This window comes from Polyodon spathula, chromosome 1 (assembly GCF_017654505.1).
Source record: "Polyodon spathula isolate WHYD16114869_AA chromosome 1, ASM1765450v1, whole genome shotgun sequence".
NCBI classification, from domain to species: domain Eukaryota; kingdom Metazoa; phylum Chordata; class Actinopteri; order Acipenseriformes; family Polyodontidae; genus Polyodon; species Polyodon spathula.
In genome coordinates, this window is record NC_054534.1 from 18447512 (window position 1) to 18474758 (window position 27247).

Genomic DNA, 27247 nt, shown 5'->3' on the forward strand with positions numbered 1-27247 from the left:
TGCCAAAATCTCTCCAAGAGCAAGGCTTAAAATCGTCCAGGAAGTCACAAAGAACCCTAGAACAACATCCAGGGATCTGCAGTCCTCTCTCGCTTCAGCTAAGGTCAGTGTTCATGACTCCATCATCAGAAAGACACAGGGCAAAAATAGGATTCATGGCAGAGTAGCAAGGTGAAAACTACTGCTCACTAAGAAGAACATGAATGCTTGTCTCAAGCTTGCCAAAAAGCACCTGGATGATCCTCAAGAGTTCTGGAACAATATTCTATGGACAGATGTGTCAAGAGTTAAACTTTTTGGCCAACATGGGCCCCGTTATATCTGGCGAAAACCAAACACTGCATTCCACAGTAAGAACCTCGTACCAACGGTCTAGCATGGTGATTGTAGTGTCATGATTTGGGGATGCTTTGGTGCATCAGGACCTGGAAGACTTGCCATTATTGAAGGAACCATGAATTCTGCTCTGTATCAGAGAATTCCACAGAGAATGTCAGACCATCCGTCCGTGAAGCGCAGATGGGTCATGCAGCAAGACAATGATCCGAAACACATAAGCAAGTCTACATCAGAATGGTTGAAGAACAAGAAATCTACAGTTTTGGAATGGCCTAGTCAAAGTCCAGACCTAAACCACATTGAGGTGTTGTGGCAAGACCTGAAACTAGCAGTTTATGCTCAAAAACCCACAAATGCCACTGAGTTGAAGCAGTTCTGCATGAAGGAGTGGGCCAAAATTCCTCCACGATGCTGTAAGAGACTGATCAATAAATACAGGAAGCGTTTGGTTGCAGTTATTGCTGCTAAAGGTGGCGTAACCAGTTATTGAGTCTAAGGGGGCGATTACTTTTTCACACGGGGACTTTGGGTGTTGCATAACTTCCTTTAATAAATAAATGAAATAAGTATCAATTTTGTGTTATTTGTTCACTCAGGGTCCCTTTTATCTAATATTAGCTTTTGGTTGAAGATCTGATAACATTCAGTGTCAAAAATATGCAGAAAATCACAGAGGGGGCAAATACTTTTTCACGGTACTTTAGATAATAAATAATGGCTGAATATGTTCAAGGAAGAAGAAAAAATATATAAAAACAACGTATGCAACTAGATAAAAAGTTGATTTTGGTTGGGTTTTTTTTTTTTTTTTGGTAATCACAAAACATTTAAGGGTGTTTAAAAAGAAAACACTTTCAGATTTTCATACATGGTGCCAGAGGTCGTTGGTACAATAGGAATATCTTCAGCCTCCAGTGGGATTGACCAAGGGATTTGAAAAAGTGGAGCCAGCTCTCTCATTATGAGATTTCTGGAGAGAAAAATCAAGAAAACAAAAAAAATTACATTAAAGAATAAATTAAATTATATATCTATCTATCTATACACACACACACATATATCAGATCACGTCATATCAGATCAAATTGGTTTGTAATCATGAAGTTAAATGGAAATGTGAAAAAGATATGTATCACTCAAATATTCACAGGTTGAATATAATGTAGCATTGAAAAGGTTCATTTCTACAGGATACCACCATGGAACTTTATACAGATAACCATAAACAACAGCTTTTACAGGCACTGTCTAAAAGTGAGTGGTCTGTATCACTAACATGGCCAGAGGTCAAAAGACTGTAGCACAGAAATAGTTAATGCTCACTGGACAGCACCTGAGATAATGATGGAATACAACCATGTACCAATTATAAAAGACCCTGTGTCAAACCATGTGATCAGTATCATGAATACCAGCAATGGAACTAAGAAACTCAAAGATTGCCGCTATGTACCAAACATCTATACAGAATAAAATTGAAGTCCCATGACCTCAAACCTTACAATATCATTGTCATGGTCACAAACACTTTCATCATGCAGGGTTTATAAAACCCTGCAAATATGAAGTTACAACCTCAAACGGTTTCTAAGACATGAGGCTTTAACACTAGCAGTGGCAGTTTTGCAAAAATACTGACAAAGAGGTTAATTTACCTTGTACAACACCCACGTTCGAACTTGACAGAGAGAATCTCAAATTACAGCCGTCTACTGACTATAACACCAACATCTTGAAGTATTAAGTCTTTATCATCTGGAAACCAGAAAAAGGTCACATGACCCTACTATGGCAGTCCTCAAGGGATGGGTTGGTATATGATTGAAAAGAGTTTTCATAACTGAAGTTAGCAGCTGAAATGGTTTAGAAGATATTAGCAGTGGAGGAGGTGTATTTGCTAATTCATACAAAGGGATATTACCACCTCCTCTAATATCTGAATTTATAGTAAGACAAGGGAAGAATGTCACCGACATGCTTGCTATCATTATACTGGCAGAAGGTCACTAACATGCATTCTTAGAATGTTGAAAAATAATATAATTACATATCCCATGTAGAGGTTCATCAAAACCGGACAACAGCTCAATAGCTCAGGACTACCATGTCAGGTTTCACTACCATGAAAAAGCCTCTTCCACAACATGCAGTATAGTAATCCACAAAAAAAAATACCCATTCAAGAGACTAGAGTCCTTTTTTTTTTTTAAATAATTTTTATATAGCACCTTTCATAGTGGACAACCATCGCAAAACACTTTACAATACATGAAACTAGGATGGGTGAACTATGCATCAGCTGCAGAGTCACTTACAACAACATCTCACCCGAAAAAAGAAGCACAAGGAGGTGAAGTGACTTGGCTCAGGGTCACACAGTGAGTCAGTGGCTGAGCTGGGATTTGATTCTCCACAATTGGTACATACTGTAAATATGCTGCCAGAAGCCAGCTTTTAAGTGTTACTGTGGGGAAGTAACCATTGAAACAGCAAGCCTAAATGCCATTTCTTTAATAGTAAATAACAAAACACTTTATATTGAACATGAAAGGGATAACATTGTCAACAAATGAAAAGCAACACAATCCAAATTAGCTAATAAATATATCGAGAACAGTAGCACTTTTAATTTGGTACAATAACTTATTTAAAAGTGACGAAAACCTAAAGCACCAGTGCAGTTGCTTTGTAAATCATAAACAGCTGAAGAACAATGTACAATCAGGTGAGGTTATACAGGGTCCACCTACAGCCTATTTATGCGGTAAAACATACAATTCTGTATTGATTTTCCTGTTAATTTACACATTGCATCTATAGTGTATACATATGCATGCAATGATTTTACTGTAATTTGATGTTTTTTTTTTTTTGTTTGTTTTACATATAATTGTTGACAGGTTCATTAGTTTAACTGAGAAACTCAAAATTCTCTATCAAGCGTCTTGCGAATGTGATACAGCGCACACACATCATGCACATTCCTCATGCTATAGCAAGTGTGCAGTCAAAACATGGTACAGGTAAACTACCTTTTAACACTTAAAAGCTGTGCATACTGAGTAAAACCTGTTTTTTTTTTTTTTTTTGCATGGCAACAAGTTCGAAAGCCGTACCATTTGTTTAACATATCGCCTTTCAAAATAAAAATTCCTGCAAAGCGCTTCACGTGAACAAACGTTGACAAATATGAATAAGAGAAAGCATGAAATGCAATAAACAAAAGAAAAAATGCATAGAACAGTAAAACAAGGCAAAGAATAAAAACACTACTGTGTAAAAGTGGGTTTTTAATCTTGTTTTAAAAGCAGCAACCTAGTATTCTGTGATCTGAGTGGCGTCTAGGAATATACAGTAATAAAGGACCATTTAAATACGATGGTGCAAGGACATTTAATGTCTTATAAGTTAAAAGCAACACCTTAAAATCTATCCTGAATTGGACCGGAAGCCAATGCAGAGCTGTTAGCACAGCAGTAATGTGATCTTGTCTCTTAATTAAAATTGCAGCATTTTGCATAAGTTGTGCATTAATCTCTCAGTATCTAAGTGGGAAAGAATACTTCTCAATTTGGCAATACTCTTAGACGATAAAAATACATATTTGTAATATTCCTGATATGCGTCTCAAAAAAGCCCAAAAAGAAACCATTGGGTCAAAGATCACCCCTAAATTTCTCATTTCATCTGTAAATTCATAAGAGAAGCCACCAAGGAGTAAATCAGACATATTACTGTGTTGCTTCTGAGATCCCAGAATCATCACTTCTGTTTTATCGTTATGCGTTAAAGTGTTCTAACATCCTTTTTTTTTTTTTATGTTAGCCAGACAGGTGCTCAAAATATTTACAGCCATGGCGTCACCATTTCAGGGTTAAATATAGCTGTGTATCATCAGCGCAACAATGAAAATGAAACCCTTAGCTACAAATAATATTGCTCAGTGGCAACATATACAAAGAAAGCAGTTGGGCCAAGAACTGAGCCCTGTGGGACCCTGTGTGTAATCTTTGACAAGACAAAAAAAAAAAAAAAAAAAAAAAAACAAAAGAGGTCTCCTCTATTTTAACAAATTGCGACCTGTTCGAGAGATAGGATTGAAACCAAGACAGAACACAACCTGACAATCCTACTGGATTTTCAAGGCGATCAATTAAAACAGAATGATCGATAATGTCAAACGCAGCACTTAATTCTAGTAGTATTAGAACCGAAGGTGTGCCTGTGTCAGAGGATAACAACATACCATTAACCACTCTAGTAAATGCTGTCTCGTGCCGAAACCCAGACTGAAATTTCTCATATATTATGAACTGTAAGAAATGCTTGGCAACTACTCTTTCTAAAACTTTACACAGAAATGGAAGACTTGAAATAGGCCTGTAGTTATTAAGAGCATTGTGATCTAAGGTAGATTTCTTCAGCAGTGGTTTTACTATTGCAGTCTTGAAAAAAAGAATTAATAAATACAAATATTTAATGCTGTGCTCTTTAAAAAAGTGGAGTAGGGATAGGATCTAATGCACATGTAGTGGATTTCATCTTTTTCTAAATATCTGATTCCTAATGTCAGTAACATTTTTAGTTAAATGAACACCTAACCCATATTGCTGTGCAATGTATGAATACAATGTCTCAGTTTGGATTGTAGACTGCAGATGAGACTACCAGCAGTGGGTATATGGAGGCTGTCTCTGTCTGAATGCATTAAGCTTCAATCTACATGTAACAGATCAAGAGAGGCGCTTATTGAATTGTGATGAACCTTGGTTTGGGTATACATTTATACAGTGTCAGAATCTTGAGGTAGTTGAAGGAATCTGCTGATCTGTCTATATTACGTACATGCAGGTGATTTTTTTTTCCGGAATCTGAGTAATGGAAAGTCTGTTTTTTGGGGGGGTTTTTTGGGTTTTCAAAATGAGGCAGGCTAAACTTGAGGGTCTTCAACACAACCTAAAAACTTTAGGTAAACCCAGTTTAAGAAAACTACACAATATCAAGCACGGCCAAATTGGAACACTGACAAATATTAAATATTCCAATATACCCTCCCATATTATAATATTAATTTGATTATTTTAATTTTGAAGGAGAATTTCTCTCCCTAAAAGTAAAATTAATTTTATGACAATCCATATTTTTATTATTTTTTAACAGAAGCAGGTCCCTCTGGTGGAAACAGATTTCCCCTTAAAGACAATAATTAAAAAGTAGGGACAAATAGAGTGTACACAATTACATACATTTCTCCACCAGATATCATTGGTCGTATTTGGTTTCCAATTCTTATTTTGTTGCTATTTTTCATCCCATGCTTCAACCTTTGAGCTCAGCATGGTTCATTGCAAATGTTCTCTACTAAAAAGCTTTTTGCGTCATCAATGTGAAACTGAAGGTCAGACACTTGTGCTACCTTCCTTGCTGAAAACTGTGTTGTGATAGACTAGTCTGGTGTTTTTTTTTTTTTTACATGGAAGCTAGCACAGGTGTTGAAGGAAAGACACAGGGTTGGTTCATACTTCTGTCGGAGATGAATGCTATACGTTATGCGCAGTCAGCAATTTCAGGGCACAGGCGCATGAGAAAAGGCTGTACGACTTTCCAAAAAAGACACACATCACAAGAGTGTGGATGAGTAATTCTGAAGTATGAACCAGCCCTAATAATCAAATTAATTTAGCCTCTTTCCTTTAGTCTCACACTGATGATGAAAAAAGCCCTTGTGAGAAAACTAACTAGAATCCTCTTGTAATCGTCTTTAGTGGAGAAACTACTGTTATGAACCTGGCTGAGCTCAAACTTTAAAAAAATAAATAAATAAAAAAATTCGAAAAATGGAAAAACCCTGTAGGACTCCACTTGTCAATCATGGTGTTGACGCAGAGGCCAGCTGGAAGCATGTCGGCTGGCGCTCTGAGATTGGGTGGGGAGTGGAGCCGTGTGGGATTGAGAGCCAATTAGAGAGTCACTGTTCTGTATCCTTCTCTCTGGTGTAGGAAGTGTATTGACAGGAGTGTGCCCGGAGGATTGCTGAATTCTGACGGCGTGCAGCGGGGCTTTGTACTGAATGAGTGTGGCTTTGAGAAGGAAGAAATAAAGAACTGTTTTACCTGGAGTCTGGCCAGTACTGTCCAAGCCGGCATCAGTTTGAAAGTTAAGAATAAATAGAGGGAACTAAGCAGTCGAACAGCATGTTACAACAGTGACTCTTATTCAGGGCTTCCAGCATTAGGGGAAGCACAGATCCGCAGTATCAATTTGCAGGTTTATTTTGTAGTTTTAGTAACAGTTTATCTTTTTCTTTTGCCTTCTGTTTTGATGATTATTTCCAGCACCTGTGCATGCTACACAAACTGTGTATATAATACTACCATTACTGATAACCACGCTGGGACTGCCTGTCACCAAATACCATTGTTGGTATAGCAGCCACTGCACAAGGGCGCCATCTTGTGTTTTAAAATAAAACATTGCGCCAAAGTGGCGTTTCAAATCAAACTTCTGACTCCTGTGTCTTAATGAATTACCCACAACCTCTCACAAACCCCAATATAATGCAACATGATTTGCAATAACATTTCATTACTTTAACACCTCAGAAAATCCACTTCATTGCAGTGCAAATGAGTAAAGTTTTGTAATGCAAACATGTTCTCCTTTTAAAAGGTACTCTGTGGTTAGTAAATGTCAACCTAGTGTATGCTTCACCTTCAAATCAAGACATTAAAAACAGCACATTTCTGAATCTGAATAAACAATTATCTTGCTACTAGAAACACAATGATCTAAAAAGCAGTGAGCTCTAAATACTGCTTCCCACTATATTAATCTTCCTGTTGCCTGCCACAACTATTAAAACACTATAGCGCTGAATTAAGAAATACTGAAAGAAACTCAATGTTCTGGCAGACACTGTTTGTCACTGAATTTGTTTATTTCAGTATTTTTAAATACATAAAAATACTGTGGAAAAATATTGACGTGTAACAGTTTATGAGTTTAAGTTACGAGCATTTGGATTTAGATTCACTGCTAATTAGATCATGCAAAAATACACTCAAAAGCGTTCCAGTTTGGGCTCACCCTAAACTGGTGATCCTAACTAGAGGGTGAGACGGAACTAAACTACCGTGATGTTTTAAATTTTGTTTTGAAGTTGAAATAAATGACTCTTACCCTAAAATTTTTGCGCAGTCATCATAGTACTTCATGGAGTTTTTCACAAAGCTGAAGCCATTGACGTCACAGACATACGACTGCCCATTAGCACGCAATAAGTCAAAGCCACAAACAGTTTGCTGTCAACGAAGCAAAATGTAGTAACTAAAACGAACTACTCAGTCATGAAAACAAGAGATGCATGCATAGGATTTCAGATCCATGAAGTTAATAAGCAGGGTACATTAGTATGCAGCTGGTGGCAGAGCCATTGACCATCTCTGATTGATACACTTGTGACTATCACAGAATGAAAACAAAATGTGCATAAAATGTTATATTTCTAGTTCCTACAGGGAGCAGGCTGGACTGGATGACAATGGTAAAAATTTTTACAAATCAGACAAAAAAACAAATCTAAAACAATCCTCCTTGGGTTCAATGACAATTACTGTAAGTATATGTAAAATGATATATATCTCAACAAGCAAAAAACAACTTGCTGTAAGAAGCAGTTAAATACCAATAGTTTTTTGTAAGTTTTAAACCATGAAAATGATTTTATTTATTTATGAAAATATACACTTACATCAAAATAGAGAACTTGACATTCAAGGAACATAAAACAAGTATTTGAGAAAAAATAAAGCTGACTTGAACCTCTGAAGCTCAGTATCATGGTGGTCTACTGTATGTAATCTGTCAGACATAGCTGTGTTTTGAAAATATAGCAGCAGGCAGCTGCTCAGAGTTTACAGTCCTATAGTATGACCCCCATTACCTTAAAAGCAAGGCAGACTTTCCAAGCAATCAGCTTCTCCCTGGCATTCAAGATGACTGGGTATCTAACCTCTTTCCCTTCACTGTCTCGTTCCACCTTGCCATCAAGCGCAGGTGACTTGCGAGCCTCAGCATGAGCGTAGTCGGGGCCCACAGTGTAAACCTCGTTCAAAAACAAATCACAACATCAGAAAAGAAGCTGAATTAACTTGTGACACGATAACAGCAGGAGCTCACCCACTGAAGCATGTCTGGAAAAGGTCAGGTAGGGACAAAGTTAAAAATATTTCTGCTCAAGGGCATTTTAACTTTTACATGTCAAACAATAAAGCACTACAAACTAATCTAGGCATTTTAGGAATTCACAAAGGGTGACTTGTGAAAGGGAAGCATCCTGGGCAAGGCTATTTACCATCAGGAGGGAGACTCCGAGGCAGGGAGATGCGGTTTAAAGTGCTGGGTGCACATGTTTATTTACAAAAAACGAACATGGGAATAAATCAACAAGGTACAAGGACCAAAGTAAAAGGGGTTAAACAAAACACACCAAATCAATCTCCCAAGCAATGCTATCATGGTGTATCTTAAGCCCCTTTCACACTGGCATGTTCTACCCGGGTCAGGACAAAGTGTCTACGCAGTTTCACACTGCTTTTGATAAAGCAGGGTTGTCCCGGGTGATAGACGCAAGTAAACAATGTGCATATCAATGCCCCGGAAGCATCTTGTTACAGACGCTTCCATCCAAGCTTCTCTGGATTGAACTGCCAGCCCAAATACTAATTAGAGCAAATCCCTGCTGCAAACTAGCTCATGGCGTGTCTCAAGCAACAGAAATATGGCTAAACAGAATCAATAAAAAATGAGCCTTGCAGAAGTGAAACCTTCACGCAGGTGTGGCTAAAAGAACAGCCATCATGGATTTTCTGTCGCTCAACCCAGGACAAAGTGTGTCGACCCTGAGGTGGGTCGCTGGGGCAGGGATGGAATTAATTCCAACCCTGTCAAACTTAAATTCAAGATAATACAACTATTTATAAACCCAGAGCCATACCCAACATTTACAGACATGGCTTCTGCTGTGTCAAGCTAACCATAATAAATCTGTTGATTTTGTGAACCACAATTTTTTGTTGTTGTTGTGAGTTATTATTTTGAGGGGGTGGGTTATTGCATTTATATAGTTTCCACTCCTCTAGAAAAGGTAAGAAGTTAATCTGCTTAATTAATTCCTTGTGATTACTTTGGTGATCTGAAAAGAGCTATCTTCATACCTTTACGTCAGTGCCATCGGTGGGCATGAACTCTTCATATATGTAGGATCCAGTTTTTCTGACATTACTCTCTGGAGAATACACACTACTTCTGCTACCAATCTGAAATAAACCATTTTTTAAGTAAGACTAGTACCATCAAAGCCCACATGTCATGCCCTGGTTACAATCTATACTTATGTACCTAGTTCTACAATAAAAGGAAACAAATTATTAAATAAATAAAAAATGTATACATAAAATGTGAAGAAAATAAATCAAATTTTCATATAGCAACTTTAATGGGGCCTATATGAAGTGGGTATTTTGACCATTACAATGTCTTTGTAGCATAAATGAACACCTGTGTATGTATAGCAGGTGGAACACTACTATTCAGACACCTCGTCTTAAATGTAACAAAAATACTTAACATTTAGATCGATTTAGATACTAATGGCAAAAGAGGGGAAAAAACAAAGTCAGAGAAACAAAAAAAAAAAAAAACAGCATTTCATTTTAAGCGATTTCAAACCTTGCGAAAAAGCCTCTGGCTCCCCCCTCCAGCTGATGTTGGGTAGTAAATGTATACGTTGTGGTCTTCGGCACTCACTGGCTTCTCCACAAATGGTTTCTGGAAAACCTCTCCATTCACCTCCACATGGTCCTCTCCTTCCACCAAGTTGCACTCTGTAATAATAAGAGACCACTTGTTGCTTGTTACAACTAAAAAAGGAAAGTGTTATATTTTAATTTACGTATAGACACAAGACAAGAATTTTAACTGCAGGGTGGTCATAGGATTCCTGTTGCACAGCAGGTTGAGTCACTGCAGATTTGTTATGAGCTATGTCAAATTAAGCTCCTACAGAATTCTTGGAATTCATCAAACTGTGCCTTGTTTCCATCCCAGTGACCTGTGTGACTTTCACAAGGTGCCATTATCACATTATCACAATCAGCTAAACCTATTCAGAAATGCATTTTTGAACAACAGATTCATTTCTAACTATGTACAGTGATTATCTGTAACCTAAAATAAGCACTTCTGTAGATGCGTGTAAAATATAAGTGGACAGGCGGTTCTAGAAACATATGTGAAAACACAAGAATGACAAACAGTTTACAGAATACAAAACACACAACAGCTTGCGCTAAAGAACTCATTAGCAAGTTTAAATCAGTTTTTCTGGACATACAGACACAAACAAAATCCACGCCAAACATTTTGATTATAACTCTTTTTGAATACAAATGTTGTAATTTAATTTGATATGTTTCTCATAGTATTTCTAAACACAATGGTTAAAAATAAAATCACACACACACATACGCCATAATTATTCCAGTTTGCTTGGTAGCAGACTGATGACTGGTGTAAAACATTTTCAGCAATGAATGTGGCTATTTTGGTGCTAATAAGCTGTCTTGTTATTTCAGTTTGATAACATATGACCAATGTGATCAACAGAAGGTGCAGCCAGCACAGTCTGAAATTCTTAGAATTGCAAACTAAAAATGAGTGAGTACTGACAGATTACTGGACGAGTCTCCTGCTGCAAGGTTTATGGCATAAGACTACTGTGGTTAGACATAATGAATAACTGACAAAAAACCAAGAGGTATACCTAGAATCCATTCATTATAGAAATGTCTTTAACAAATAGCAAATCAACTCTGATTTAATTTTGCATAATTTTTTCAATTACAAAAAATTCTATTTGTAACTCCCTTTTGTGCGACGCCCTTTATATACAAAACTAAGGATATGTTTTTTTATATTACAGAACATTTTCCAAAGTATTACCTTCAGGTTTGTCAGGATCACGATTTAGAACAGCATAACGTGGAAGCAAGATTCCCTCCTCCTTTAAAATACGGTATACTTCTCTCCTAAAATTAACAAGATGCAATGAGCAGTCACAATCTGCAGATAATGTTACACCATCCCTGCAACTATAACAGCTCTTCAAAATGAATGTCATTTTAAATGAGAAGGGTACAGTATCAAAGACTAAGGATTATGCTACATATTTCTTTGGAATTAAATGTCTGTGTGTAAAGAGACAGGTCATTCACTGCTAAAAATAAAATACCTCATGGGAGAAAAACTGGGTCAACAGCACTTGTTTGCCCATAAGAGTGTACTGCTGTACCATTTAATTAAGAACAAATGTACTACAAGATTGAGGTGACTAGGTTGTTTCCCTTTTCACCAATGAAAGAATTTTATTATTATTCAAATCTCGCTTGAGTTACAAGTGAAGAGAGTTAAACTGTTTTCAATGGGCAGACAGGATTGACAAGTCTTACATAAACTGCTATCTCTCAATTAATTTTAGTTTCACGTGCTTCCAATGTATCATATCTCATGAGTAAGACTCTACTTAAATTTATCTCCACCTGCATGTAAAGTTTCTTGACATGATCCTCAGCCATAATACACTTAGATTTTTTTTCTTTGTCGTCCATTTTCGGTATTTTACCTCTGATGCTGAAAATTAGATTTTAGCAACCTAAATCAAAATATAACAATGTCCCACCTCCTATACTGTACATTATAGGTCACAGAAAAGCCAGTACAGACACACCGATAGGCTGATTTAAACATCGCTGTCACATGTTAACAGTAAACAGGAAAGTTAACCACTTTGGAGTATTTTTTAAAAAAATGTTATTTGCCTAAATGCAATGCACACAGGACTTTAAATGAATAATAAGTATAATTTGTAAAAAAGCCGAGCTACAGATTTAAGATACATAGTTTGCAATGCTTGCGGTGTGCAGTAGTTGTTTTAAGTTCTTTTTTTTCTCTCTCCATACTAGTCTGGTATACATTGGCCCCTAAGGAGTTGAATTTTGGAGTGACCCCTCAATTTACCCGATTTTCGCAATAATCACGAATTAGGTAGAGCCCTATTCATCAGCACCATGTTTTAGAAAATAATACACATTCAAAGTTCGACTGCTAAATCTCCCTGACCCAGATTTAAAAAGGGCTTTTACAAGATCAAGACTGAGAAACAGCTAAAATGCATGAACAGATGCCAGCAATAACCAAAGACATATTTAAAAAGTACATTTAAATATATCAAGATATTAGGTATGTGCTTGTGTTGGTCCAAACAATCAGCACAAATGAAATTAAATACAAGTTTGTTGTGACATCATTCATCAACTGGCATAGGAATTCAGACAGATCAATTTCTCCGTTTCAAACATTGTTGCATTTTGGTTTGGAATATCAAGCCAGCATTCAAAGCAATTCAAACTATTAGACCAGGTAGGAACCATAATCTAATTGTTATTGCTTAAATATATTATGTATATAACCATTTACTAACCCTTGCTAACATTCTATGAACACAGAAATGCACCAATTGAAATTAGTGGATTTACACAAGTTAGCCATGAACTGTGACTTCACAAATTGTGGGTCCACAAGTGATGTCACATAGGTTATGGCCGAACAAATAAAAGAAACCTAATACTTTCAGCAGAGCCATGGCAAATACGATGCTATCATTAATTAAGCAATAGAAAAGATTTCAGGAAAAAACAGGTCTGAGAAGTCTCACAGAACGCATAGTCAAATAAAAGAATTAGAAACTCAGCATACAGCCAGACACTGCCCTGTTTATATTAAGAGAAGAGAATCAATGCTTTGTTAAGATTGGTTTGCCTGCTAAAAGTATTAAGATTTATGATCCTTCTGTGTAAAAAAAAAAAAAAAAAAAAAGTGCTGTTCTGCAATTCTATAATTTTCAGAATCCCTCAAATTGTAAACACAGTAGTCCAACACAAAAATATTTGATGGAGCCTGTGACGAAGTGCCCGCCCTGTGTATATTATCTGTTATGTGTTGCGTGTGGTGTGGGTTAAATGTTGGTGTATAGACATTGGTACACAGGATATAAACGGGTCTGTGTAACACGAGTGCTGGGATTCAAGTGAATAATTAATAGGTAATTGAATCCCAGCACAACAGTATATATAGATGCACGTTGTCACATACTCGGGGTTGGGTGTTCGGTGAGTGGAGAACGGGAACGAGAGAAGGAGAAACTTAAATATATCAATTGCTATTGCGTGCTGGTGGGACCAGCACGATACTTGTTTATTTAAAACTCACCGTGTTTGTCAGTGTGTCTGTCCGTGCACCGTTTCGTTAAGTTTAGTCCGTTTTTGTTTGTCTATTTATTTTGGCGTAGAGTGCCGTGTCCTGTGTTTTCGTGTTGTTAAGCCTGTTTTATTTTTCAATAAACCGGCGCCAGCAAGCGCCACCATCATTTCAACTCATCTGTCCTGTTTTGTTTATTTTCCTGCTTCTGGTCTGACGCCACCCACTCCGGCCGTCTTTGTGACACAGCCACAGTTAGAAGCTCTTAAATGCCAGGAATATAGTTTGCCTGCTAAAATGCAAACACAGGCACTGCTCTGTAAACTTTGGTGGGGATCCACGATGGTCAACTATTAATTTCATATGTACAGCACAGAGTATTGAGGTTTCTCCAAAAAGCTTTTTTCTGTTTTAAAACTCACCGGTCCTGAATGTGATACTGCAAGTCCAGATCATTGATAACAAATGGGTTCCTTAGTTTTGAATACGCCACTGCTTTGTCCAAAGGAAAGCCTGTGTGCGAGTGAGAGAGACAACAAAGTGTCGAAGAAAATCATCATGATGTAGTGAGCATAAAAAAAAAAAAAAAAAGTTTTATAATATTTTAATTACCATTTCACTTTTTTTGACATATGCATGAACACCCCCTGCTTTTTAAAGTTTAGTCTCTGATGTAATGTTAAGTGTAGTTAATATACTTCAAAGCACCATGTAACTGGGCTCACAATGAATCACACAAAAGTAGCAGTGCTTTCATCATTTAGAACATTCAAAGCAACAAACAGTTCACACAGAGTTGCAAGGTCAGATTTTCTGAATGTATGGCCAGCATCAAAATGGATTTAAATGTATTTCTAAGAGCTGAAAAATACAACGTTCCCATCCCTTAAATCATATCTGTACATTAGAGTAAACATTAAATGAAGTCTGGTAGAATACATACCTGTACAAACATAATCAATAGTATTCATGCATCAGATTTGTTTATTTTCTGTACATATGACTGGCATTCATAACCTTCAAATGGCCTAAACATTCACTCTTATTCTGTCAGGTTAATAATAAACATTGCTTGACAGACTCCATAAGGGATTATAAAAACACGGGATTAAAAAAGAACTGGATATGTCTGTTTATCAGTGAAAGTCAAATGTTCAAGGTAGGTAGATGAATCTCGAATTGCAAAAACAGATCAGGCTGACAAATAAATCCAATTCAAATAAAGAAATGTACTGTTGGTGTTTACTATTATTTTTTCTATATAGAAATTGGGGCAGAGAGATTACATTATCCTTATTACTTTAAAGCCTGCTTAATCCCTTGAAAGCTAAACTGACTTTCCTGCAAAATTTAAGTGTCTTCCCAAAGCACAAACTAACAAATCTTACATAATGATGTTACATACATCTTTCATTCTCAATAAACAGCATTAAAAAGGGCATCTGTATTGACAAGGAAAATCATTTGTAACATGATTATGTCTTTTAAAAAGCTCCCAAAAAGCTTATAGTAATTTTTTTATTCCAACACACTTCATCCCCAGTTTCATCATGAAACGAATACATACACTACCTTTAGAGTGAAAGGAAGTAAGACAGTCACAGTGCGGCCAGTTTTCTACAGGTTCATTCAGTATGACATCTTCTTCAAATATCACAACAGTGATGTACTTGAATAAGCAAAGGCGTTCCAGGATTTCCTTCATGGGTTTGGATTTTGATTTTTTTGCCATGGCACAGATTCCAATCACAATCTGCCTTTCTGGTGGCTAGAGAATAAAACATGGATTAGGATCAAACAAGGATAAAATAACAAAATGCTCCATGGAAAATTTAAATAATTCCCTCTAAATACAGTTACAGTTTACTTAAACATTTCTGTAGACACTAAATAAATACATACATACATACATACATACATAAATAAATTTTATGGGAATGCTATTTGGTGATACTTTGAATTTCATTTAGTGATAATTTCTCAGCTTATTTCTCAATTACTCAGCTATATTTGATCAATGTTTGCCCAAAGAAATATTAATTAATTAATGTTAGGGTTTAAAAATCAGCATGTTGTGTGCTATGTGGTACAGATAAGCTGATTTGATATGTCAAGTCTAGTTAGGTGCCAGTTCTACAAAATGTGACTTCTTGGCCACCTGTACTGCACCAATATAAAGGTATGCTTTTTCACATTCAGAAAGATGTCATGGTCATAAGAGGCAATCTGCCAGCTAAAGGTAAATAATTCTCTTAAAATCTGAAAAGCAAGCTATAAAAGGTAAAGTTTTCAAATAAATCATTTTTTTGTTTCTTATCAATATGTTAGGTACCTAGTGGCTGCAGGCAGAAAATGTACATTACAGGGCAATTAATCTTTTTACAATTATTTCAACTGGAAATTTCAGCTACCAGTATATACACCATATCCATGTCTTCTTTAAAAAAAAAAAAAAAAAATCTGTTAAACTAAACACATACTATAGGTAAAAACAATGTATTGCTATAGCATGGTTCTCAGCCCGTTATCTAACCACACCAAGAACATACAGATTCATATTCTTCATCATCGTCATCATCGTCCTCCTCCACGTGTTCGTAAAGACAGTCATAGACTTTCCCTGGATCCAGTAGCTCATCTCCTTCTCCATCTTCGCAACCAAAAAAGAACCTAGGGGTGTCTCCTCCTGCCTCACTGACAGACATGTCCACTCAGTGCAGAGAACTGGTTGGGGAACTTGGCCAGCAAGCTGTACGCCACAGGCAAAGCCAGCCCTACCTTCTCCACCAGCTCCACTACAAGAGCGAGACTGACAGAAAAAAATCCCTTGCCTTCTGCAGCCCTGCCACCTGCTTGGAATTATATGAAGCCAGCTGCCCACAGCAGATTAGTCAGATACTGTGTGAGAATCTGTGTATCCTTGCATCGTTTTTACTGGCGGACAGTTCTGACTCTTGTTCCTCAGGACCTTAGCCTCTTTTTTTTCTCATCCCGTTCTTCAATTGAAGTCATGTTGTAATTTTCTGTAAAGAAAATAAAAGTTGCTGCCATTTAGATTTTCCTCAAAATGTAGATAAAATTAATTGGAAACAAAGCTTGAGGGTATAACAATTAATACCTATGCTAGATTAGGTTTGAGATTGTAGAGGTTATGATACATTTACTTTGGGGAAAAAAAAAAATGGATCAATTTATAAACTAACCACAACAAATCAGGAAATGTATAAAGTTAAAAAAATGACCAAATAAATGGTGGTTAATTGATAGAATGGCTGACTCACTTCTAAAGCTACTGGTGAATGTAAAAAAAAATAATAATAATAAAAAAAGATAAATCATCAGGCAGATTAAACCAGGGCTGCAGAACGTTCATGCCCAAGGATTTGGTGTCTAAGATATCCTCTTTACAACCCACTATAATGCTCACACAGGCTCTCACCCTCAACCATTGTATCATGTTAAAATGACTCCTAGATGATGCATGCAGTATACTTTAAGCTACTGTATGAAATCCAGGGCTAAAATATGCATGCAGCATCCAAGCATCCACCCACTAAAGCATTCTAATGCCCTTCATTCTTCAGGGTTATCTTTTCCACTTGCTTGGATAAGCACCTTGCTGGACAAAATTAAAAGAAGCTACATCCATTAAAGGTGATGAAATGACCTTTCTGTCACCAGTTACTCTGCAGTCATGGGCCTCGTGGAATGTGAGAGAAGGGCATGACAGCAAGGTTAAAGAAACCAAGGACTGTTTCAGAATCAGCTGTCCTTGTTGCTCTAAAAATTACAGTCTATGAAGTATTTTACTATGAAGTATATCGCATATTGTGATCTGAACAGACTTGATTAAGACCGACAAATTAATCAATGCACAAACTTTAAGATGCAGTTATGTATCAAAAATGAAGCACCCTGAGACATTATACGCAGGCATTTTCAGTGTTGGTGACACATACAGTTACAAGTTACATTAATAATATTGTAACTAGTACAGAAACATAATACAGTATTGCCTCGCTAATACAGACACCAATAATAGTAGCCTACTAAATAACTCAAATTAAGAACAAGAGTAAGAGAGGGCAAGCAACTCATACTACAGAGTTGTGACTGTGATCAAACAGTTGAAAAAAGGGGAGACGTTTTCAGAAACCGCTGGACTCCGTGGTTTAAAACGCAAGAGGTGTACATTAAAATTCCGAATTTGAAGACTTGAATTGCTTTTTGCAAAGAAAAGAAAGCCTGACTGATACCAACAGAAAACAAAAGTAACAAGGAGGCTGAGTGTTTTACATGTATACTAAAACATTTTCTATGTAAATTTAAAATTATTGATTCTTTCTGTAAAGTCTGTCGAGTACAAGCAAGGTACTGTATACTACTGTAATATGTTAATGCGGTACCATGATGTGTTTTGTGTTAATTAGGTTATAGTTAAAAAAAAAAAAGTACTAAATGAATTTAGTTTCAATTTAAAATAATAATCGTTAGTAGTAATGTGTACAGAGAATGCAGCGGCGTGATTTATTTGGTGAATACCAGTATTACCGATAATATCGCAGTGTGCAAGAGATTTTTATTTCAAACCGGTCAGACATGTCCAGTTTAGGAAGGGACTACTCTGTACTTTGAAAAAATTGAACGACTTCAAGCTACAGTACAAATGTTACTGCTCAGGCACAGTTTACATTTTACAGAGAGATTTTTTTTTTCAGTTTGGTCAGGCTGTAGCCCAAATCTGTCAATCCTGTCTTTGTACTCTTAAGATCATTTTCTAGCAAGATGATATGAAAAAGCACCTCATGTGACATCTGAAGTTTGACTTGCACCAACTTTTTTTGCCTGTACCAGAATCAGCGGCCTCGTCAGTGCGAGGTGCTTTTCTTTTAAACCAGCGCTCCACTTTTATTTTTATTTATGTGAAAGTCACTGCTTGCAAAACAGCACCTACATAGATTTAATATCGTCTTTTTTTCAAAACTGTTTACTTACCGCACTGTACTGAGTTTCTATAATGCTTAAAGATAGCGGTCAAGAATCGCGTACAAGAAAATAAAGTCTTGCTGCACTTAAATAAATAAATAAAAGTAGTGCTGGATATTTTATTTATTTTAACCAGAACTACTCAGAATGTGGCTCATTGTGCTTTCGTCACTGGCACCCACTTCCTTAGAAACTGTTGTAGCATTTTAATTAGGCATTCTAAATTGGGCGATACAGTAGCTTGCAGTCTTAAAATATCTCTGCAGGATTTTCCCGCACTGAAGGTTGCAGATATGCGGGAGTAACTTGGAAAATTCGCAATTCCCGCAATCCCGTGCAGAAATGCAAGCCCTGCACTTTGTGTAGATGAAGACATTTCTGACTTTTTTCATAGATAACTTCTTCAATTTCAGTGTCTCCTATATGGTAATTATAATGCACATTTTTATTGCCGGCGTGCACTACCTTACACTTTTCTCTATTAAATGGCACTTGCCATGTATCTGCCCAGTTCTGAATGCTGTCTAGATCATTTTGAATACCTTTGCTGCTGCAACTGTGTTTGCCACTCCTATTTTAGTATTGTCGTAAATTTAACAAGCTTGCTTACTATGCCAGAATATAAGTGATTAATGTTGATTATTAAGAGCAGAGGACTTAACACTGGTACTGTGGTACTCCACTGGTTACATTCCATTTTGAGGTTTCTACTCTACTCAGTATTTTCTATTTTCTACATGATAACAACTCCCTAATCCATGTGCATGCATTTCCTTGAATCTGTACTGCATTCAGTTTGAGAATTAATCTTTTATGCTGGACTTTGTCAAAAGCTTTCTGGAAATCTAAATAAACCTTGTCATATGCTTGGCAATTTTCCACTGTCTATGTTGAATCCTAAAAAAAAAAATCAAGCAGGTTAATTAGACACGATGTCCCTTTCCTAAAACCATGCTGACTGTCTCCCAGGACAATGTTGCCATATAGATAATTTTCCATTTTGGATTTTATTATAGTTCCCATAAGTTTAAATATAATAGAAGTCAGTCTTATTGGTCTGTAGTTACCTGGTTCAGTTTTGTCTCTCTTTTTGTGGATCGGTATTATTTCTGCAATTCTCCAGTCTATATGTCGGTACAACCCCTGTATCAAGAGACTGTTGCATGATCTTGGTTAGCAGATTGTAAATAACTTCTTTCATTTCATTAGTGCTATTGGGAGGATCTCATCCGGCCCAGGGGATTTGTTTATTTTAAGAACTTGTAGTCCCTTCAACACTTTTGCCTCAGTTATGCTAAAGTTATTTAAGACTGGACAGGAACAGGTCAACATGTGGGGCATGTTGTACGTATCATCCTTTGTAAAAACTTGTGAAAAGTAATCATTTAGTATATTTGTTATTTTCTCACTCCTCTTTGAATGTTCTCTTACTGTTATAATATTGGAAAAACGTTTTGGAATTGGCTTTAGCCCCCTTAGCAATCCTCATTTCTATCTCTCTCTTGGCCTTTCTAACCTTTTTTTTTTTTTTTTTTTTTTTTTACAGTGCACAGAAAAAGTTTGTGAACCCCAATGACAATTATGTAAATTCCATAGTTTTACCATGATAGTCTTCTTAAATATCCAATAGGGTTAATATTAACCAATTCCATATCTTTTGAAACAAAACGATGTATGAATTAGACAAACAATGAGTAATTAAGATTCAGGGTAAAAAGTAAGTGAACCACTGGCTTTATCAGCTCAATTAAGGGAATAATTAGAATCAGGTGTTTAAATAATTAGGTAGATCTTCAGGGGTGAGTTTGGGAGGCCGCTCCCTATTTGAAGATCAGAAGCTTTCTGAGTTTGGTCTTCACCATACAGGTGTGTGGAAACATGTCATGCCACAGTCAAAAGAAATCTCTGAGGACCTCAGAACAACAGTTACTGATGCTCATCAGTCTAGAAAGGGTTACAAAACTATTTCTAAGGATTTGGGGCTCCATCAATCCACTGTCAGACAGATAGTCTACCAATGGAAAAAGTTCAATACCACAGTCACTCTACCCAGGAGCGGCCGTCCTACCAAAATCTCTCCAAGAACAAACTGGAAAATCATCAAGGAAGTCACAAAGAACCACAGAGTAACATCCAAGGATCTGCAGGCCACTTTCGCCTTGGCTAATGTGAGTGTTCATAACTCAACTATTAGAAAAAGACTGAACAAGAATGGTGTTCATGGAAGGATAGCCAGGAGGAAAACCATAGACCATAAGGCCAAGAGCACATAGATGATCCACAAGACTTCTGGAACAATGTTCTCTGGACAGACGAGTCAAAGGTAGAACTCTCTGGCCTCAATAAGAAACGTTATGTTTGGCGAATTCGAACAGAAGAACCTCATCCCAACTGTCAAGCATGGTGGTGGGAGTGTGATGGTTTGGGGCTGCTTTGCTGCCTCAGGACCTGGACGGCTTGCCATCATTGACACAACCATTCATTCTGCCATTTATCAGATGATTCTAGAGAAGAATGTCAGGCCATCCGTCCGTGAGCTGAAGCTGAACCGAAAGTAGGTCATGTAGTAAGACAATGATCCTTAACATACAAGCAGATCTACAAAAGAATGGCTGCAGAAGAAGAAATTCTGCGTTTTCGAATGGCCTTGTCAAAGTCCGGACCTAAACCCCATTGAGATGTTGTGGCAGGACCTGAAGCGAGCCGTCAATGCAAGGAAGCCCTCAAATGTCACTGAGTTGAAGCAGTTCTGTAAGGAGGAATGAGCCAAAATTCCTCAAAACCAATGTGACAGACTGACCAACAGTTACAGGAAACGCTTAGCTGAAGTCATTGATGCTCAAGGGGGTGCCACCAGTTACTGAATCTAAAGGTTCACATACTTTTTCACACATGGATATTGAATGTTGAATCATTTGTGGATAAATAAATGTTGAAAAAGTATCATGCTTTGTGTCACTTATTTAATCAGGTTATCTTGATCTATTATTAGGACTTATATTAAGATCTAATAACATTTTAGGTTTGAAATACGTGAAAATCCTAAGGGGTTCACAAACTTTTTTTTGGCACTGTATTTGAATTAGTACTCTTTCTGTGTACTTGTTATTGGTCCTTTTCAAACTCTGACTTTACCTGGACCCAACATCTTCTCATTTTCTATTTTCACAAGCAAAAAAGAATACAGCTCTGACCAAAAGTTTTGCATCACCTTATAGAATGAACTAATTTTGTGTCATAGTACCAAATTAAACCTGCTCAACAATGTTACGTTAACATATTTAATTACATACTACTTTGTAGTTTTCAATATACTTAATGAAAATCTCACAAATTGAAAAATATGAAATACTGTACTACTACTATGGCTTCTGGAAGACTTTTGCAATATTATTTTGTAGTTTCTTTGATTAAGTGATATTAAATCAATATATATATATATATATATATATATATATATATATATATATATATATATATATATATATATATATATATACACACACACATATATATATATATATATTATATAATATATATTAATAATTTAAATTATGTTTCAATCCTAAAATTCTAGGTAATGCAAAACTTTTGGCCATAGTTGTACAGTAGAATTATGCACTTGGATCAGAAATGCGTTAAAACAAAAATTGGATTTGTTCTTTGAACTTCATTAATATACAATACTGTAATGTATATCATTTTGTTAATTATTTGCACAGACAGGCTGAAAATATAAAGATTTAACCTTGCCTTTTGTCCTTTTTACTGTACAGTACTAGTTCTCTAAACGGTCCCTCTCCTATCTTGAACACCCAGTTTATCGGTAACTCTTCCATCATCAAATACCCAGTTGAATGGGGACAACATACATGGTATTTCATTTGGGAAAATAGAAAATTATAGTTTGAAAAACAAACTGCATTCAAGAAAGCAAAAAACCTACAATAATAACATGTTCTTATGTGGGATTGTCAGCTCAAACTTGCAAATAAATAAAAGAGGCAGATGCTCCTGGGATTGAACAGGTTCATCAAAGTATTAAGTAAGACCGAAGGAGCTGTCATTTTTATAAATAACAATTATTCTCATCAGGCAATTTACAGACAACTCTACTTGACTAAATTTTTTATTGTATTTTGTTTAATTCTCTTAAGATCATTAATTACTAATGGAGTTAAATGTCAGTAGCGACAGACCGAACATTAGGCCTGCTTTTCATGAAACAGACATGACGAAGTGCTCAAATGAGAAGTGTCAGGCCTAAATAAGCAACAGAACAGAGTCCCTATAGTAAAAAGTAAGGAGTACCATAAAATGTGATCTAGGCTACAGATTGAAACATATGTGCACATACCATACTTGTACTGTACTTTACAAAGCACTCAATGCTACTGATTTGGTACTCCAAAGTCCAAAGAAGTCCCCTCTATCCCAAAAGATTTTTTGTGGAACGGCATTTTACTTTTATTTGATTGGTACTGTAGGACTACCACCCAGACTGTGCTAACACTTAGCCTACGTACTAAAATTATAAACTGTACTCTCTCTCTCTCTCTCGCATTAAACAGACACTTTGCACCATGAACCAGTCATATCAAACCTAACCAATAAAACAGTATGGTATAAAATACAAATAAATAAAACATTTCAGTATTCATTTCAACTGGCACATTTTAATTAGTTGCAACAGTATGACTTTATTTGCAAAATTGCTCAACAAAATTAAATTAAAAAATATAGAATATGTATCACGCTACCTTGGATAAAAACAAAGTTCACAATCATAACCTGAATCGACCAAAAATAACCTAGCAGGTTCAGATTTATTATAAATCTCATAACACAGTTTTAAAAAATGTGGGGACTTACTGAAATCAGGGTTGATTTATTTATTTATTTTTTCCAATTCCAGTTTATTTTTATTCAATTCCATTGGAATTGGAACTGGAACTGGAAATTAATAAAAAATAAAAAATAAATAACTCCAACCCTGGTTGAAATCCAAACACTTGACATCTTAATTGCCCGGCCTTATTTACAGTAACTGGGCAATTCCCTGTCATGTGTGTATTTCAAAAAAAGCTGTGATGATGTCAATATTATTACCTGGAAAGTGTAAACAATCGAAAAAGAAAAAGGTTGGAGGAGCAAATACAATGATCCAATTTGTGTCTCGTCATTATGAAGAGCAGCACAGTCATCATATATATATATATATATATATATATATATATATATATATATATATATATATATATATATATATATATATATATATATATATATATCATCTGGGGGTGCTTCAGCAAGGCTGGAATCAGGCAGATTTGTCTTTGTGAAGGGCACATGAATCAAGCCAAGTACAAGGTTGTCCTGGAAGAAAACTTGCTTCCTTCTGCTCTGACAATGTTCCCCAACTCTGAGGATTGGTTTTTCCAGCAGGACAATGCTCCATGCCACACAGCCAGGTCAATCAAGGTGTGGATGGAGGACCACCAGATCAAGACCCTGTCATGGCCAGCCCAATCTCCAGACCTGAACCCCATTGAAAACCTTTGGAATGTGATCAAGAGGAAGATGGATGGTCACAAGCCATCAAACAAAGCCGAGCTGCTTGAATTTTTGCGCCAGGAGTGGCATAAAGTCACCCAACATCAATGTGAAAGACTGGTGGAGAGCATGCCAAGACGCATGAAAGCTGTGATTGAAAATCAGGGTTATTCCACCAAATATTGATTTCTGAACTCTTCCTAAGTTAAAACATTAGTATTGTGTTGTTTAAAAATGAATATGAACTTATTTTCTTTGCATTATTCGAGGTCTGACAACACTGCATCTTTTTTGTTATTTTGACCAGTTGTCATTTTCTGCAAATAAATGCTCTAAATGACAATATTTTTATTTGGAATTTGGGAGAAATGTTGTCAGTAGTTTATAGAATAAAACAAAAATGTTAATTTTACCCAAACACATACCTATAAATAGTAAAACCAGAGAAACTGATAATTTTGCAGTGGTCTCTTAATTTTTTCCAGAGCTCTATATTTATATATATATATATATATATATATATATATATATATATATATATATATATATATAAACAGAAAACCCTAGCTTTCATCTCATTATCGTGTGCTTAGTTTAGGACGACTTTCCTGCCAGTTTGCGACTGCATGACATTAAGTGATTCAACACAACCCTTGTCTCAATCGAAAACTTGCGGTGACAGCAGCACACTTCCTCAACAACGAACAAGGCTGAATGCCAATGCAAGCACCGAAACACTAAGCAAACCAGTCTTCACAAGCAGCACAATATGTTTTTGTCACCAGAATGCATCTAGACTTCTATCAATAATTTTACTCTACGTAGAAATATATCATAACAAGGTAAATTTATAATCGATGTTGTTAATTACATTATTGCATTACCAGTTCGCTCAGCAGAAGGAAGTGATGCTGCAGAGGTACTTCGCTACTGCTTTGTTGTCGTGTTGGTTTCGCCTCACACACGGCTGCATACAGACGCAGTGTTGCAACAAAGTCCACGAATAATAAATAACATTTGCTGATTTGAAGTTTATTTATAATAATGTACCTGTTTTCCCTGATGATTCTCGCACTCGCCTTTGTTTACTGTGTTGTATTTCCGTAACCACCTTCTCACAAGCCCGTCTGTTGCATCTATGAAGCCTGGTCCTCTCCAGCCCTCGTTTCTCTTCAGCCCCACTGCTCCCAGAGCTTACGCAACCGCAGCCCTCGAGGCTAGCGCCAAAGGAATGCAAGATTTCCGGCCTGTCACACACTATAACCCGCTAGAGCAGCGATCTTTCACTGGGCTCCACACCAAGCCTTTCCTGCCGCAGTTTGAGGGCTATCGAGCACCAGACAGCATCAACAGAACCAGCCACTGTCGTCAGGTAGTGAAGGGTATCGCTGCAAGAGGTACGCGTCCATCTGATACATCCAATCTGGTACAGTTGCGCGCGCGCACACCCCTACAGTGACACACTGGAGTGGGCGTGACACGGGGAGAAGGAAATAAAATGAAGAGGTTACAAAGGTCCCACGAAATGTGCCTGTAAGAACAACTGTTGAAGTTAGCACCTGCAATCACTTTTTTTTTTTTTTTTTTTTAAGTAACCAAAACGATTATTCACAAAGGTTTCGGTGTTGGAAGAGGATGGTTCATTGTTTTATTAACAATAATATGATAACCAATCATAGTGCAGTGTCCTGACAGGATACTTCAGTGTTAGGGTTAGGTCAACAAAGAAAATAAACAAACAGCACCGTTTATTTCAGACCAACTACAATGAATGTAGTGTAGTGTGATGAATACGATAAGTTTAATGCAGTCCCATGTGTTGTATAACACATATGAGTATTAATACAATATTTTTATATATATATATATATATATATATATATATATATATATATATATATATATATATATATATATATATATATTAAACATCTCAAACCATCAGTAGACCCAGGGTTGCAGAAACTTATGGAGATATAATACGCTATACCTAGAACTAGTGCAGCTGTCATTTTGACTGTCATAGTAAACACAGTGGGTTTGGCTTAGTGCTGCTGAACTTGAGAGCTTCATGCTTGTTTTGAATAGCTACAGGAGACATTTTCAAACGTGATTTATCTATCAACAGTTGTAAGAATGCTTATTTTATATTTAAAAAATAGTTATTTTCTGATCCCACACTACACAATGTACATGGACAAAATCCCACACTAAGTATGTATACTATAAATCATGTAAATATTATCAAAATCCAGGCACTCGGAAATGGTGAACTCTTTCTAATATTCCTTTTATGTTTCTTTGTTGTTCCAAGTTGAATGCCTATGAAAGATATTAATATACTCTGTATATATATATATATATATATATATATATATATATATATATATATATATATATATATATATACACACACACTCTGGAAAAATTATTAAGAGACCACTGCAAAATTATCAGTTTCTCTGGTTTTACTATTTATAGGTATGTGTTTGGGTAAAATGAACATTTTTGTTTTATTCTATAAACTACTGACAACATTTCTCCCAAATTCCAAATAAAAATATTGTCATTTAGAGCATTTATTTGCAGAAAATGACAACTGGTCAAAATAACAAAAAAAGATGCAGTGTTGTCAGACCTCGAATAATGCAAAGAAAATAAGTTCATATTCATTTTTAAACAACACAATACTAATGTTTTAACTTAAGAAGAGTTCAGAAATCAATATTTGGTGGAATAACCCTGATTTTCAAGCACAGCTTTCATGCGTCTTGGCATGCTCTCCACCAGTCTTTCACATTGATGTTGGGTGACTTTATGCCACTCCTGGCGCAAAAATTCAAGCAGCTCGGCTTTGTTTGATGGCTTGTGACCATCCATCTTCCTCTTGATCACATTCCAGAGGTTTTCAGTGGGGTTCAGGTCTGGAGATTGGGCTGGCCATGACAGGGTCTTGATCTGGTGGTCCTCCATCCACACCTTGATTGACCTGGCTGTGTGGCATGGAGCATTGTCCTGCTGGAAAAACCAATCCTCAGAGTTGGGGAACATTGTC

General features: G+C 36.4%; 1 protein-coding gene across 1 annotated transcript in view; it reads right to left on the reverse strand.

Moving 5' to 3' along the window:
* LOC121316429 (inositol hexakisphosphate and diphosphoinositol-pentakisphosphate kinase 2-like) overlaps window positions 1-25629 on the reverse strand; it is a 51500-nt gene extending 25871 nt beyond the window's left edge. Inside the window, exons 1-10 of the mRNA XM_041251528.1 lie at window positions 25243-25629; window positions 16203-16676; window positions 15226-15421; window positions 14076-14166; window positions 11341-11426; window positions 10069-10223; window positions 9555-9656; window positions 8282-8443; window positions 7519-7640; window positions 1208-1309 (exon numbers count right to left, since the gene is read on the reverse strand). Coding sequence (XP_041107462.1) covers window positions 1208-1309; window positions 7519-7640; window positions 8282-8443; window positions 9555-9656; window positions 10069-10223; window positions 11341-11426; window positions 14076-14166; window positions 15226-15421; window positions 16203-16358 — 1172 coding nt within the window. The 5' untranslated portion in view covers window positions 16359-16676; window positions 25243-25629. The remainder of the gene's footprint in view (window positions 1-1207; window positions 1310-7518; window positions 7641-8281; window positions 8444-9554; window positions 9657-10068; window positions 10224-11340; window positions 11427-14075; window positions 14167-15225; window positions 15422-16202; window positions 16677-25242) is intronic.
* Window positions 25630-27247: the final 1618 nt, after the last annotated feature.